The following is a 17,061-nucleotide window of genomic DNA, read 5'->3' as shown; positions in this document are numbered from 1 at the left end:
TTTCACAGTATATAGTAAGTGATGTCTTTTACATTCAGACAGCAGAAAATTCATTGTTTGTGTTAGTGCAGGATGGCCATTGCCTTACAGATCTTCAGCTGCAACAAGATTCACATTCAGACAAAAGAAAATCTGAGTGCCGGTGTCACTTTGTTTGGAAGATGTGGAGGAAAAATAATAAAGATATGATCTAAATAAAGGCAAAATATGAATTTGTAGTGGATTTAATGGAGTAGAGTTTAAGGTTGATTGGTGTTTATCATGTATTAATCTGTTTAATCTGCCCTGAAAGTGGTGGCGTAAACAACCTCAAACACCACAGCAATTTTTTTTTGACAAAAACGTCATCATTCTAATTTCAAAGAAACGTCTCTTTGATTACAGAGCACAGATGCAACTTTTAGCAGCAGCAGCTGGAGTTGCCGCTTTCAGCTGTCTAAAGGTGTCTTATGTGATAATGAATCAGCCCCTTCCCCACAACACACAACCTGATTTTATTTGTTATGTTTAACAAAATTTGTTGCAATTCAGTTGGGTGAAAGATGCACATTTCAGTGTCATTTTGCACCATTATTCCCAACAGAAAGTAATATTAGGGCTATGTGCTATTTTAAACTCCAGTGTTTTGCAGCAGAACTGGCTGGGTATTTGATGTTTCTAATGCTTGAGAGCCACTTCTGGGTTTTCTACTTACCAGTGGCAAAGGGGGCTAACCCTGCAGTTTATCTTGGGCAGTATTTAAAGCAGCGATCAAAGCTGTACAAACCAATTGTCATCATGCTTCTCTGGAGGGAATTTTGAAGTACATTAATACTCCTTCTTTGGGAAATAATTGTGCCACTCTGTGACTTCATTAGGTCTCCTGGCTGTTTCAAAAGATGTTCTCTCTGGAGGTTGAAAGCCACATCGCTGGCAGACAGCATCCCAAGGGGCTGAATGAATAAAAAAAAGGAGAGATTATAATGAGATTGAGTTAGCCATGACCAGAATTGGGCTTTTCATTATCCCACTGGCTGGAGAGAGAAAGAGAGAGAGAGCAAGAGAGGGGGACAAGGCTGACAAAAAGAAATGTGTTGTTGCAGGACCTGCTCGCCATCTGCCAACTGGGTCCAATGGTAGGCAGCCAATGCATGCTTATCATTTCCATGGGTATCAAAGGGGCCTCCTCTCTGGAGATTTCACCATTAAAACCGCAAGCGCTAACCCCGTACAAAGAGCGAAACACGCATTTAATTCAGAGGTAACAGTTTCTGTCAATTTAGCAAATCAAAATCAGGGGCAGCATAAAAAAACCTTCAATTACTTCAATTTTTATGATGCGTACGGCAGTATCCCAAAAGAGTATGCATCAACCAGAAGGACTTTTTTATTAGCTATGCTTTTATAAATAAATATATATATTTTTTCAGTGTCTGTGGCAGCAGTGAATCAAAGGTCAGGAGCATTGATCGTGACCTGTTCCTTTGGCCAGTTATTTAGAAGTGCCACATATTGTCTGTGTAAAAAAAAAGAAAAAAGGAAAAAAAGGAGAAGAAAAATCAATAGGTTTCCATTATCTGGTTGGGCAGTGTCACTGGCCTGTCAATGATCCTGTTACAGCGGCGGTACAAGGGTGACACGGGCCCACACTCAATCGCTGCTGACAAGAGGAAAACATGCTGACAGGCACCGGGAACAAGTTGGAACACAGATTTGCACTTCAAGCAGCCGTCCGAGGAGGTATCGTGCAAGGCCACCACGTGGCAGAGGGGGTGAGCTGGGTTTGGGTGGATGTGTAGGGGTTGATATGTGGGGGTGGGGGTGCTGGGGAGGAAGGCGGGTGATTCCCAGCCAGCCTCCTTCTACTGTCTGACTGTCTAGCTCTCAACCACAAATGCTTTTATCCTCCTATAAATTATTCACCCCTGGATACACCAAAGGAAACTTGCTTGCACTGATTGTGGCTGAGGGGAGATTCATAAAACCTATGCCCCAGTCTGCATCCACTGCAGCTGCCTGGACACTCCTGCAAACTTCTCCAAATCTCACCTACTCTATGCAATATAAATATGGGTTAAGCATGAGCATTGGAATACCCATGTTTTTTGGGCTTTGTGAATGGCCTCAAAAGGAAATTTGCCAAATCTTTGTATTTACAGGTATTAATCATTTTCCATAGTTATTGACTTTCTGACACATTAGCTCTTCACCTACAAAGAAAACAAGAGTCAGCTTTCATCAGTCAGTCCAGATGGCCAGTCAGAAATTAAGGAAGACATCAACTGTCTCTTGAAAGAACATGAATCAATATATTTTGACAAGGATCAAATGTGCTTCAGATGAACCTTTTTGCCCTCCCAAAGCAGTCTTTCTCCTCTTGTCAAACCTCTTTATTTTTGTTTGTCTACATATAATGATCACATTTCCAATGACTCTTGATTTTAGCGACTACTTTTACCAGCATAATGAAACTGAATGCAATTCACCGGATAATCATCTGCGGTCTAAAGTCGACATATAGCTAACAAAATACTATACGATATACTTTGATTCTGTGTGCCCAAGTCGTAGCCAGCGTGCGCTACTTTTCATTCTTTTTATTTTCATAAAACAGGCCTTGGGACACTCGTGACGTCACGTCCCTGGTTAGAGAAAAATACCGCCCTTCTTTTGTTTTCTTTTTCAATTACACATACATATGTGTACATTTTTTTCTTCATATGTAGCCAATTCTGTTCATAATGACTGGGGAATTCAGGTTAATATGTTGACAAGGTTTAACAACAGCGGGTCATGTTGCACAACACGCATGGCTGGCTCCGTTCACTCCAGCAGCTGACAGGTCCTAATCATGCGCTGCCCTAAAGGCACTGAAGCAAAAGAGGGTTTTAATCACTGAATTATAGACCAGCAGCGAGGCTTCAAATTGAGACGTAATTAAAGTCAAAGTTGCAGTAATTGTTTCAGCTAATTGGGCAGACAAGTGCATTATGGCGCGATTACAATATCTGCAGTAGTTCCCAGGGTTTGAGTTTTTTTGTTTTGTTTTTTTAAATATTATTATGGAGAAATGAGGCATAACCTTGGTTTCTGATATGAAACATGTCAATAATAGGTTACGATTTATACTTTATAATTTAACATTTTAAAACAGAGGAAAAAACAATTAAAATAAAAAGCTTACAAGCAAGAGCTCACCCCTTTTGTGGTATTTTAATTAATTAAGTTGTGTAATTTTTCTTCTATCGCTTCACCTATTAGTTCAGTTGAGCACCTCTCTCACATGAATTTAAATAAGTATCAGCATCAATGTGTCATTTACAGTAAGGAGATTAATAATGCAGTCAACACGTCGTCCTCGGAGGTGATGCGGCACCTAAGGCAACATCATTATTTCCTATTAATTACTCCGCCAACCAAATGCCTTTAGAACTGGAGCTGCAGTAGGTGTGATGGGGGGAAACTGGTCTGGGAGCAGCTGCCCTGTATCCCGCCGGGCTCAGCCTGACCTCCTTTTTTTTCTCCCCCTCTTCTTCTTCTCCTTTTACATCACTAAACTGGAGGCTTGACAAGCCCTATAGGAGCGCAGAGATTTTGATTTGGATGAGGGGAGAAATGTAGAATATGAGCCAGAAATGACGATTCAGACAGCAGTTCGGGTGAAGCCAAAGAATCAATTGTCGAAAAAAAAAAAAAATCAGATCTTTAGCGTGTCTGTTTTGGGGCGGAAGTGTCTGTAGTGATCCATCATATTACACCCGGGCTGCTGGAACCGCTTTCCTCTTAAACATGCACTTTCACCCACGCTGATTCAATCTTTTTTATTTCATTATTTATTTTTAAATTATATTTTATTTCTGAGACTTTTACCACAAAAATAGTAATAATAATAAAATAATAGCAGCTAATAAACGTTTGGCAACCATTAACACAGGAAGTAAATCTATTTACGGGTGTGACTGTATCCTTGTAATCACGTAGAGGGGTGTGAAACGGCTCTATGGGATTAAAAACTGTTTACTAACCACTGGGCCTATGAGCTTTTATGTGTTGACTCCAATGTGTACCTTCACCATTGAACAGTAGGGGGCGCTGTTCGTTTCGTCCTGAAAGCCAGGAGGAGAAACACATCAGCCGTTTTGCACAAAGTGGCTCCACTGAAACCGATAATCAACAATAATAAGCAGCCAGATAAAAATAAAATAATAGTAGGGAATTGAGAAAAATCACAAACTCGGTATAGTCTCCTTTTTTAAAATTTCTGCATCAATTCAAGCTGTCAGAAGCGCTACTGTTCAATGTATTGTGATATCTTTAGATATACATATCGCAGGATTATCTGTCAGGTCTAGGTACACGGGCCTTTTACAGTTTGACGGACTCTTTTTTTCTTTCCTCTGAAAGATAAAGAACAGTAGCAAAAGCCAACTTGACTTCCAGACCCCCTTATAAGGCCTTCTTTTTTGGTTGATTCATTTAATTATTTTTCGATACTATTTTATGTGTTATTTATGAATCTATTGTGGCTACTGAAAGATCACATCCCCACCTTGCTCTCAGGACGCACACGTCTCCAAAAGCTACACAGACTGTCTCATCATCACGCCAGTAATCAAACGTATCTCAGAACAAAAAAAGAAAAGAAGAAAAAGAAAAAAATCCTTCTTTTTTTCTTTTGTCGCACTGAGGGAGAAATTTAATTACAACCTCGGGTGTATGCTGGCATTGAGGAGAAAAAAAATCCAGGCGACAAATGAATATACAGAGCAAATGACAAAACATGAGGGGGAATAACTGACAGATGAAAAGACAGAGGATGTGCAGCTAACAGGCAAAACGCGCCGGTACAAAGCCGCGCACACCTTTGAGAGCAAGAGTTTGTTTTATTGCACTTCTCCCGGGTTGCATCTCCTGTCGATTTGCAGAAAAAGAAGGGGGGATAAGCGAACATGCCCTGTTTAAGAAACAAACATGCAGATTAGATGGGATTCTGACAACACACAGCTCAGACTTCGTGTCCCACAGCTCATCTCTCAACAATGAGAAAAAAAGAGAGAGGTTTGAAAAATCCACTCAGCGCGCGCTTGACAACACTTACCGTCATTCTGCAAACAGTAAATGTAAATAATGAGGTGGCATCTGGAAATAAATAGGGGAAGTCAAGACAGACTGATAACAAGTCTCGTCCGCTTAAGACCCAATGGGTGTCACTGAAAAGCTTTATATAGATGCCTCTGAATAATAATATTAATAAAAAAAAACAATAATATGATAAACGTGAATTTGATGGATTTGGCAACCAAATATATATATATATTATTTCTAAAAAAAATCTAAATTTAAATCACATTCAGTATAAGTGGATCAGGGCGTAGCCAGCAGGAAGCCTTTCTTACAAAGAAAGAGAGAGAGAGGGAGAAAAAGAAAGACCTCACAAGGCGTGTGTAACATTTACTTCAAGTGCGGGGAGTTGTCACCTGTGATGTGGTACCAGGCTACATGTCAGCAGAAGCAGCACTCACTCACCTTCAGGGATGCTCCACTGTGGACTGCCACGACCAACAGCTGCACCACTGACTGAACACAGCTACACAAACGCGCACGCACCTTCTGCACACCTTCTTATTCCAGCTGGACGGGTGTGACTCACACGTGACCACGAACATCTCCTAGAAGTAAGCGGTGTCTCAGCAGCAATGAAGGAAGTTCCAAGAATATTTACTTGAGCACTTCGTCTGCGTGCTATAGGCTGTGTTTCTGCTCTTGTGTATTTCAGAGAGAAAAGTTGCGCTTCGGCTGCTTCAGTTTGAATAACTTACAGAAGCGAAAAAAAAACAAGCAAAATACACTTAAGTGCACCACTAACAATCCCCAATGCTGGCTGAAGATGCGTTTACATTTCTAAATAAATAAATAATGTATACTTTGTTGTTTTTGTGGTTTACTTTTTATATTTTTGGATTTTGTATTGCTGTTTTAAATGTTGTTTATGGTTATGGTTTATGGTGTTTTAAACCACCAAACAGCAATCTATGAAATAATACTAATCAATAATAAGAATTAAACAAACTTCACTTTCATACTTTTGACTTCGCGATGGGTTATTTGCTCATTTTAATTTTTTTTCCCTTTCAAAAAGCGATAAATACAGCCTAGTGCCGTTTTAAAATCTGAGTGATGTTTCTGTAATCTTGTTTAATGTATTTAGTTTTCAGCTGACACACAACAGGTTATTTAATGTGGCACTATCAACTTGCATTCATTCAACTAAAATCTAACGTACATCAATTTTTTATATGCAGACAATTTCTGCGTGGATATGTGATCTTGAGATTCAAATTTCAAATTTGCAGTAAATCTCACCGCAAAGTTTATTTTATTGTGAGAAATGAGAGTCAAAAAACGTAAAATATAAATGGTTCATTAAATAAACACATAAGCAAAAATAAAATTATTGTTATTCATTTTTCCTCAACATCCTTCCTCAACCGCCAGGCAGGTTTGAATAACGGTCACGTGACACACTATTTGGTCACGAGGTCATTCCGGAAATTTGGGTTAATTACGCGGTGTTCTAATTTTACTCTAATTCTTCACCATGAAAGCTCTGTTTTAAATGAATATTTAAAATAGAGAAATATAGATTTTTTTTTTTTTTTTTTTTTTTTTTTGCGGATTTATTCCTGCATGCAGTATACGAGCTTCAGTCTGAAGGATGCCATCAGATCATCGCGAGGTACAGAAAGTTTATGCTGTTGGTGCCAGATACAAGCTGTTTTCTGAATGCCATTAGCTCATTCCAAGGTTTGGTAGAAGTATCACAGTAACTCAGCAGTGGGCTGTACCTGACATTGCATAGCCCTCTGGCCAAGTCGAGGGGTTTTCAACCTGCAGGTGGACGTCACCAACATGGTCTCTAACAAAGTCAGATGCGTCACAAACAGGAAAGAAAGAAATGAACAAGATCTGCTTCTTAACTTGAATTTCCATTTGAATGTCCATAAATTAGCTTATTGGTGCGAAGAGTGATTTCTGAACTTTAATGTAGCAAGGACAAGAAAATGATAGTCACTACAATAATAATGCGTTTTTGTTTGTTTGTTTGTTTTAGACATATAGCAATTATTTCTGGGGATTGTGAAAACCTACAAATATTTAGAAAGTGCATTTGCAGCTGTATGGACATGAAAGCATGACTGATAAATACAGAGTGGTGTCAGATTAAAATAAAAACTAAGATAAACCGGCTCACAACCTGCTGGAAAGGTTTCAGTGCATCTTAGTGATAAATCTTCAAGTGTCTGGAATTTTACTGGACGAATGAACACCAAAAGATCTCTCAGTTGGTGTTTTGATCATCATGTCAGTCCACAAACTGAAAAAGGTGATCAGCTTGGTTGAGAGCTGTTGACTGCAAAGGCCGTAGTGCATCATTTTCACACTCTATTCAATGACCCTCACCCATGGGGACCTTGTTTACCATGAATGGACCAAAAGTGGACTCTAGCCATGCCAATCAAGCTCTAAGAATGGCCTAAAAAAGATCCACAATACCACAGATTCAAATATTTTAGTGGGACAGGACAAAGATCACTGGCATAACTCAATAAAAAAGTATACAGTAAAATCACTGAAGGCTACACTGATGTTCTCTATAAGGAGTTTGGGATGTTGCCTTCAAGAGTGCTCTTTAAAGCCCAAGCTTGCAGAGTATCCAAAGAAAACTAGACTTTATTTCAAAGGCAATCTGATGATTTTATAATGTCCATAGGCGTGACTGGACATGCTTATCCAAGAAGGGTGTTTTCTGCAGGATCTGCTGAAAAGGGAATGGTTTCTGTGAGCTTACCTTTTAATCTCATTTGAACACTTTATACATGCAGGGTTTTGTCCAGTTTAATATACAGTAATTGTTGTAATTAATTACTTAACTCATTTTTGTGGACTAAACATAGCAGACAAAATAATCCTAATTCCTCAGTTCATGTGGGTGTATGTAAGGTCGCAAGCCAAAAAAACAAAACAAGGTAATGAACCCCTGATTTTTACTGTGTGACACTGAATTAAAAACACACGTGACCTTCTCTAAATTTAGAATTTTTCTGCACCCCGCTAATTTGAGTATTCATTATTTCCTCATAACTCGTAGGCTAGTGTGAACAAATCATTATTCTGCTATTTATTAAATGTCTTTCATTTTTCTTGGCCAATTTCCCGCTCTGTGAAGTGTAACAGTATGTAGTGACAGCAGCCCCACAGGTCTGAACATTACAGGCAGCTGTGCATCGAATCTCCCCAGCAGCCTCATTATTCTATTCTCCTCCAATATCCAAAGTTGATCTAATCACCAGATCAACAACGGGAAGTGCAAGAGAACAAATAATGGAGACAAAATGAACAAATGATTAGTATGCTGTGAAAAGTACTATACATTACTTATTTAGCATTTAGATAACTATCTATCCTGAGGAGCAAGCTTCAAAGTTGAACTCAGTTTAGGCGAGGGGGATTAATTCTCTCTGCTGCATGCTTCATTGAATCTCTCATTACCAAACTTTGTCTGTATTGATGTTAGATTTGATTGAAGATTAGAGCATTTAGCAAATCTTGCTTTTCCGCATGTATCAGGCTTTTTCAAGCGCGGCGCACCGCTCGCTGGTCAATACCCTCACTTTTATCCAGTGTCTGCTTCATTTAAACTTAATCAACTCCATCAATGAACTGGAACAGCGAAATGTCCCCTGGAACAATAGCTTTTGTTGGATAATGCTTTGGTCTTATTCCCAACCGGGTGGCGATAAACCTAAAATTACACTATGATGAACTATTTCAATCAATATGATAATGGAAATTGGCTTGGGTGACTCTTTGCAGGGCTTAAGGAGGCAAGCTAAAGCCTATGTGACATTAATACATCTCCATGCTCTCTCCCTGCTGTTGCAACCCCCCTATCTCACTTTATTGTCCCATCTTTTCAGTGACATTGACTACACCATATTGCAAAGCGCCTGGTTGTTTAATGATCTATCTGCACAAGGGAATGCTTGTGCTGAAATGGATGCGCAAGCCGACGGTCTCACGCATTGTTTTCCAACTAAATTATAGGCTCTATACTTTGTTTCCTGTAGTGGCTCAGCGGGGTGTAGATCAATCATTGATGGCACCGTTGTAAAGCAGCTACAACGTGACTTTTGCTGCTCATTTGGACGTTTTGTCCTTGTGCGGCATCCAGTGCCTGTTATAGGCTACAGTTCATCATATTTATACTGCCACCAAAAGACCAATTTCACGAGCCTAAGCAAGGAAAACGCATGCCCCACATCTGTTGCATACTAATAAATATGCCACCTTCTGGGACAATCCAGGAGTGATCATAATGATCGACTGCCAAGTGATATGACTTACCATAAACCTGTTTATTTGAAAAGTTTCCTCTAAGCCAATAATAGTCAAATTTATTTTGGCATCTATTATTATTTTTGAAAAAAATGATTTACCCAATGTGCACAGCTGTTTTTCCTCTCATCGTTTCAGATACCAGCGTTGGCACATGGAAAGAGATGGATGCCTTTGTTGTTTTGCTAGAAGAGCGCAGTTATTACTGGAGCTTAAAGTCACAGCTGTCCTTTTGCAGGGAGTCACTGATCTGCTCCATCTCCCATTAATTACATGTACTGATTAAGTTATGGTTCGGTTTTTGAATTAGAGGCATGTATTTGTCATTTAATTTGGATTTTGAGAGAAGTTATATAGTTCTGCCGCAGAGCCAAACACCATATTTATACAGACAGGTGACAAATCAAAAGTGGTGGGTTTGGAGTCTCTGTTGTGCTGCACAAGCTTTTTGCTCCCATTATTTGGGAAAATTTATTCCCTGAAAAACTGTCTCTTATTAATCCAAATATCAACCAAACTGAAGACCTATAGTAGGTGATGGACTGACGTGTCAGATAACACTCTTGACCACCATCATCAAAACAACAAACAGTATATATAGGGATATTTTTTGAGAAAAATGGTTTTCCCATCCATCCATAGACTCGTAGAAGGTGAATCTGTTATGGTGGCATGTGACGGATCAACACTTTAATAAACACTTACTTTACCTACATAACTGTTTGTAGATAGACAGCATGACAGCGCTCCAGAAGCGAATCTCCCTCTGTTTACTCATACCAGTATAAACCTCCCTATTAACCTCAGTTAATGTTAATAGTATTGCAAATAAGCTAAACGCATCAGTTTGACCCACAGAAAACACAGCGAACTAAGACAGACCAATGATATTGTCCGTATTGATATTCATCAGTATTGTGAGTCTTGATGTCTGTGCAAAATATATTCTTTCAAAAAACAAACAAACTCCTTTTTATTTATAATTTTAACGAGATTTACTCGTTGTAATATGCAAGGAGTTGCACATAACCACTGTGGTGTTATTGTAACAGTATTATCCAATAGGAGGCAAGGTGCGGGAGTGAGGGGCATCTTGGGATACGTGAGTTGTGCTGTGTTTAGATTTTCACTGGAAGGTCATAAAAGAAAGTTCTACACAAGAGTGCAGTTAGTCTCACGCTTGTTTTCTGATAGAAAACGCAACAACCACAACACTACGATTGTTGTTCACAGTCACAGTCGTCTACCTGTGCAATTCTCCTCGTTAAGGGGTGTTTATGCACCTTTCATCGTATTGTTTTGTCTTATACGGTCTGCAAATCTTTGTCTCTCTGCTCTCATAACCTTACTTACATGTATCCAGTGCAGCTGACAAGACAAATAAAAATACAGTATACCACGCGCTCACTGCTGAGCATCATAAAAATGTCCGTAACAGAGAAAACAGGAGAACTCTGTAGCTCCTACTGATCAACAGATAAATTAATAACGTTGTAGCATCCAGTCGAACTGAGAAGGCCAGAACTGATGGTTGTTGAATGACCTTTATTATTCCTTGCTGTGTATCAGACAACGAACCAACGTAAGAGCTAGACAAACAAATGAAACAATTACCATATTATTCATGTACAGCATCTTAACCACTCATTACGCTGGTCTAACCGTTATCTATTAAACTATAATACATATTATGCATTTCAACTTGCTCAAATTAAATCTTATACATTACAAACCTTGTTCCCCTGTCGACTGTAGCTAGAACCATTTGTCTTCGTACAATTTAACTATATCCCTCTCTCCCTTTTCTCCGTTAGCATTAATTTTTCACCTTCTTCCGTCTTTCTGCACATCAAGCCGTTTACCGTTAAAACATTCACTTCCGGTCCCACAGGAAGTTACCAAAACAAAAGCACAAACGTTACATTACGTGAATGTGGGCCAGCTTTACACATCCGCCGCTACACTCCCACCAAATTATTTGCTGTTACAAACAAATAAAACACAAATAATTTCTAAACAGGTAACTTAACAATGATAATACCTTTGTATATGCAACAACAAATTCTCATCGCATTTTAACTGCTTAGTGCATCTTGTTTTTCACAACTTTCCAGCAGTAGAACCAACTTATGAACTGGGCGTTCCACTGTAGACATCTTATGCAAACGTTCACCCTTTTTACTAAGGTTTCTGTCTGCAAAGGTTACTTTGACCTTTCTCACAAGTCCATCTTCGTCTGTTATGGTGTCCACAACCCTACCAAGTCTCCATTGGGATCGTGGCAGTATTTCTTCCTTGTCCATCACTATGTCACCTACTTGCATATTCCTTTTAACAACATGCCATCTCTGCCGGACCCTGATGTTGTGCAGATATTCTCCCTTCCATCTGCTCCAAAATTGCTCCGTTAGGTATTGCACCTGACGCCATTGCTTCCGGGCGTACAGATCCTCTTTAACAAACTGTCCTGGAGGAGGCAAGGCTGTTGTGGTCTTCATAGTTAGGAGATGATTTGGAGTTATTGGTTTCAAACTGTTTGGATCATTGAGATTGTCTGTCGTCAATGGGCGGCTGTTTACTATTGCAGCTGCTTCATAGAGAAAGGTTCTGAGCGATGAATCGGTGAGTCGTCGCTTTGCGAGAGCGAGTGTGGCGTTGAGGACGTTTCTCACAGTCCGAATTTGTCGTTCCCATACTCCACCTGCGTGGCTAGCATGGGGTGTGTTAAACACGAATTCACATTGTTTCTCAGATAGAAAGATTGTCAGTTTTTCAGTGTCTATTTCATTCAGTGCTGCACACAGTTCATTTTTGGCACCTACAAAGTTAGTACCTCGATCACATTTTATTTGTCTGACAGAGCCTCTCAGAGCTATAAAGCACCTTAGTCCATTAATGAAAGCGTCCGTAGTCAGGTCTTCTAACATTTCTACGTGTACTGCTCGTAAATAGAAACAAGTGAAAAGGAGAGCGTACCTTTTGTTTTCTTTTCTTGCTTGTTTGGTTAGGAACGGGCCGAAAACATCCATACCACAGTATGTGAAAGGCGGAGAATGCTCGACTCTTTCTGTGGGGAGATCTTTCATTTTTTGTCCTTCCACAGCTCTCCTTAGTCTCCGACATGTCACACACTGACGGATGTAGTCTGATACTGTTTGACTTAGCTTGGGAATCCAATAACCGCTGGACCGTATTTCGTTCATTGTGAAGCTCTTTCCTTGATGCTTTATTCTTTCGTGACAGTGAGCGATTATGAGTTTTGTAGTATGATGGTCTCTTGGAATGACAGTTGGATGTTTGAATGTGTTAGGAAGCGATGAGTGTTGTAGCCTTCCTCCCACCTTGAGCACATTGTCTTCGTCCAAGAAAGGATCCAAGTTGTACATTTTGTTGCTCTCATGTAGTGCCTTTCCTTTGCTTAATGTCTTTATCTCATCTGAAAATGTTAGCCCTTGTAAGTTTTTGATAATCACTATTTCAGCGTTATGTCTTTCAGTTACAGTGCTGAGTGACTTTGATTTGTCTCTGAGTAGGAAACGTTTGAGACGTGCTATGGCACTGACAGCGTGTGACCAGGATGAGAACCTTGTGAGACGGTCACAGAGACTTCTGTGTTCTGTAGTTTGGCTGTTGAGTGTTTGCACGTTTCTCACCTCTGGATCTCCCACCAAAAGTTCAATAGACTCTTTAGTTGGAAGGTTTAACTTCTTTTCCCATAAGAACTGAGGGCCTGTGAGCCAGTTTGATGATAGCAGTTCCGCTACTGATGTGCTCCTTGATGTTATGTCAGCGGGGTTTTCACTCGTCGGTACATAGAACCATTGCTGTGGTGTAGTATTGTTTTGTGTCTCGCCTTCAGGTCCATTATCATCAATCTCTTTGGCATCACCCCTTTGTATAATGTCATTCATGTATGTGACATAGTCTCTTTTGTATTTTTCATCACGCATTGGTTTACATTTGAGCTGATTGAGTCTGCTCTCGGCGAGTTGTCTGTTATCTGGCATTTGTAGCCTTTCTTTAAATGGCAATGGCATTTCATAATGTCCCTTTTCTGCTTGTGTTATGCCTTGTTCAAGTTTCTCAAGAAACCTAAGGTCGTCTTGAGACACCGTCTTTTCGTTTATTTCGTTTTCTTTAAAGTCCCTTTCTAGTGCACGTATTGCATCTGCGGGAGTACATGGAGGCATTTCTTTAACAGTTATTCTGTGACAGAGACTCCTTGTTGTCTCTGATGCACTGCATGGCACTGAGTTGCCAACTATGCTCCATCCTAAATCAGTTTGGATGGCATATGGCTCATTGTCTTTACCTAAGAGTACTTGTCTAGGCGCCAGAGCTTGGGGACAAGTATAACCTATCAGGAGACTCACCTCACAACTGAGGAGCGGTGGGATCTCATCTGCAATGGACGACAAATGACTCCACAGTTTTGCCGTGTCACATGTTGGTATGTGTTCTCTATTTGCAGGTATGTAGTCCTTTGTGTAAGCAGTTGGGAGCCTTAGCACAGTTGCTGAATTGTAACCTCTCACTAGAAGATCACACACCTTTCCGCTGCTTACTACTGCATTTTTACCCATCATTGTGGTAAGTCTGAGTTTTACAGGGCACACATTTGCTTGCAGTTTCTGTGTTACATCCTGATCTATAAAAACAGTGTCACTCTGCGTGTCTAGTAGCGCATAGACTAGTTTTTCCCTTTGTGGATTAGCAGCCGTTGAGACCCATACTGGGACTATCATGGAGGTGCTGACTGTGTGTTCTGCTCTAGCGACATTTAACGCCATGGCTGTTGCACTTTCAGGTGAGTTCCCTTGTGTTGCGATGTCTATACTCACTTGAGCTTGCTTTTCTCTTTGCAGACTGATGCTGTAGTTCTCATCGTGAAGACAGGTCGGGTGTCTCTTAGAGCAGGTTTCACAAGTGAGACGCCGTTTGCAGTCCTTGGCACTATGACCTTGCTTTAAACAACCATAACAATGTTTATTATCCTTTACATGTTTCTTTTTCATTTCCAGGGTCATTTGCAGAAACTTTGGGCACTTTATAAGTGGATGCGACTCTTGGCACAGTGTGCATGAAGAACTGTTGTATATTTTAGTCTTTGCATCTCGTTCAGTTGTGTTAATGTTGAATACACTTGCCTTGTTTCTTTTGACTTCTCTTGTGTTTCTTTTGTCATCATTTATTTCCGTGGAGCGAAGTGCATGTATGGAAGTGACTGGGTTGCATGCTACTTCTGCTTCAAGTGAGAGAAAGGAGGCAAATTCACTGAAGCTGGGGAATTCACCACCGTCCATGAGTGTCTTTGTTACATGCCTGTTCCATCTTGTGTTTATCCAGTCTGGCAATTTATGCAACAGTTTCTGATTTTCTTCACAGTCATTGAGTATTTGCAGTCCTTTCACGTGAGGCATAGCAAGTGTGCATGCATTCACAAAATCAGCAAAGTTCCTTAGCCCATCAGCATCTCTCGACTGTATTTTAGGCCAACTAGATAACTTCTCTCTAAATGCCCTTTGTAGCACGAAAGGCTGGCCATACCTTTGGTTTAACTTTGCCCAAGCATCGTTATATGCTTCTTCATCATTTCTGAAGAAAGTCCCTTCAAGGCACTTGCGAGCTGAGCCAGTTACATACCTTTTCAGATAGTACAGTTTATCTGCTGCTGACATGCCAGTTTGTTCAATAAGTGACATGAAAGTGGATTTCCATTCAATAAATTTTATTGGCTCACCACTAAACATCGTTGGTTCTGGCGTGGGGAGTCTATTTATTCTTATGCTGTCTTGTACCGCCTGTGCAAGCTGGCTGACACTAGGAGGGGTTGTTGGCGCCGGTATGGAGTATGATGGTACAGTGTGTTTGGGTGTGTGCTCTGGGTTCACCTTTTCCATCTTAACTGAATATGCATCATCAAGTTGCGACAACTCTCTGTTGTAGGCGTCCAACCTGGCGCGAGCGGCTTCCACCTCCCTTTCGGCTTTCAGGCGTTCCAACTCTGATGTTTGAACTGCCATTTGTTTCTTATGCTCCTCTTCTAGAGCCTTTATCTTTTCCTTCTGTCTTTGTTCCTCTTGTACAATCTTGTACTCTGCCTCCTTTGCTGCTAGTTCTGCTGCTGCCTCTGCTCGTTTTGAAGCAAGATGTGAGGCTGAAGACAGTTGGCTACGTTTCGATGCTGCAGTTGAACCATAGATGGATTGGGCATAATCATGTTCTAATAGTCTGCGTAGACGTTTTCTTTCATATTCTCCATCAAAATCTCCATCTACACCGCTTATTCTTTCCAGGATGACTTTCACGATGTCATGAGTAACTGCTTCACATGCATCGGTTTTTCTTCGTATGTCCGATGAAGGTGCAATGTGACTTCTCATTTCAGTGTACAGCTTTAGCAGTTCATCTTTTCTTTGCTCTACATCATCTGCAAGATCTGCCATTTCTTTCTCTGAAATGTCCAACTTTAATCTTTCTCTTGTTTCTCGCACTCGTATTTTCCATTGTTCATAAAGAGTTAATAGTCTTTTTTCTTTTTTACTTATCTCTTCTTTCTGATAAGTTAGCATTTTTTCGGTTGGCACCTTGGCTCTTTCTGAACGTCTTGGAATCGCGGAGTCACTTTGAGCTTTATCTTGTGGCTCATTTAATATTTGTTCTTTGTTTGCAAACTGTTCATTAATGTCTTCTTCTAAATCCTCCATTTTAACTTTATTTTCCTTAAGCCTTTCACCGTTTTATTCTCTGACCTGCTTCTGCCATCTGCTGGACGTTGTGGGAATTGCCGTTAAACCTTGAGCCCTCGTGGTGTAGCAAAATGGCGGCGGTCAAGCTCTTACTGTAGCATCCAGTCGAACTGAGAAGGCCAGAACTGATGGTTGTTGAATGACCTTTATTATTCCTTGCCGTGTATCAGACAACGAACCAACGTAAGAGCTAGACAAACAAATGAAACAATTACCATATTATTCATGTACAGCATCTTAACCGCTCATTACGCTGGTCTAACCGTTATCTATTAAACTATATAATACATATTATGCATTTCAACTTGCTCAAATTAAATCTTATACATTACAAACCTTGTTCCCCTGTCGACTGTAGCTAGAACCATTTGTCTTCGTACAATTTAACTATATCCCTCTCTCCCTTTTCTCCGTTAGCATTAATTTTTCACCTTCTTCCGTCTTTCTGCACATCAAGCCGTTTACCGTTAAAACATTCACTTCCGGTCCCACAGGAAGTTACCAAAACAAAAGCACAAACGTTACATTACGTGAATGTGGGCCAGCTTTACACATCCGCCGCTACAAACGTCCAAAAAATAATGCAGGTGTAACAATATTTTAATCTGATTTCTAATCTTGATGGAAGAGTACTGATTGGCTGAAAACAAACTGCCGGTCAGAGAGGTTGTAGTCAGGCTGCGTAAGGCTGGTTATCAGTGTTAAAATTGATGCTAAGTTTACTGAAACTTGTTAAGATATGAATTGGTTATCACATATATACAAGAAAAAAGCCAAAAAGAGTTTATCAGATTAGTAGTAGTTTCTCTGCAGACTACCTTTAAAAGGTTTAAAACTTGAATCTGACGATAAAGATGTCACATACCAGAATGTGTTTTATTCTCCATTTTAGTGCATTTAAAGCCTAAATGCTTATCTGCATTGTAATGGATAAACA

At 40.1% G+C, this 17,061-nt stretch overlaps 1 protein-coding gene across 1 annotated transcript; it reads right to left on the bottom strand.

Annotated features, from left to right (window-relative positions):
- Positions 1–11,450: 11,450 nt before the first annotated feature.
- LOC146641480 (uncharacterized) lies at positions 11,451–16,678 on the bottom strand. Its single transcript, XM_085398153.1, has 2 exons — positions 16,461–16,678; positions 11,451–16,314 (listed from the first exon to the last, which is right to left on the bottom strand). The coding sequence occupies exon 2, from the start codon at positions 16,080–16,082 to the stop codon at positions 11,451–11,453; it is 4,632 nt and encodes a 1,543-aa protein (XP_085254279.1). The 5' UTR covers positions 16,083–16,314; positions 16,461–16,678.
- Between the last annotated feature and the right edge of the window lie 383 nt (positions 16,679–17,061).

Source organism: Rhamphochromis longiceps, linkage group LG23 (genome assembly GCF_057381845.1).
Source record: "Rhamphochromis longiceps isolate RC_006_pf linkage group LG23, R_longiceps_female_GT1.1, whole genome shotgun sequence".
Classification (NCBI taxonomy): Eukaryota; Metazoa; Chordata; class Actinopteri; order Cichliformes; family Cichlidae; genus Rhamphochromis; species Rhamphochromis longiceps.
Note: the sequence above shows the minus strand (reverse complement) of the source record. Positions and strands in the feature narration are given on the sequence as shown.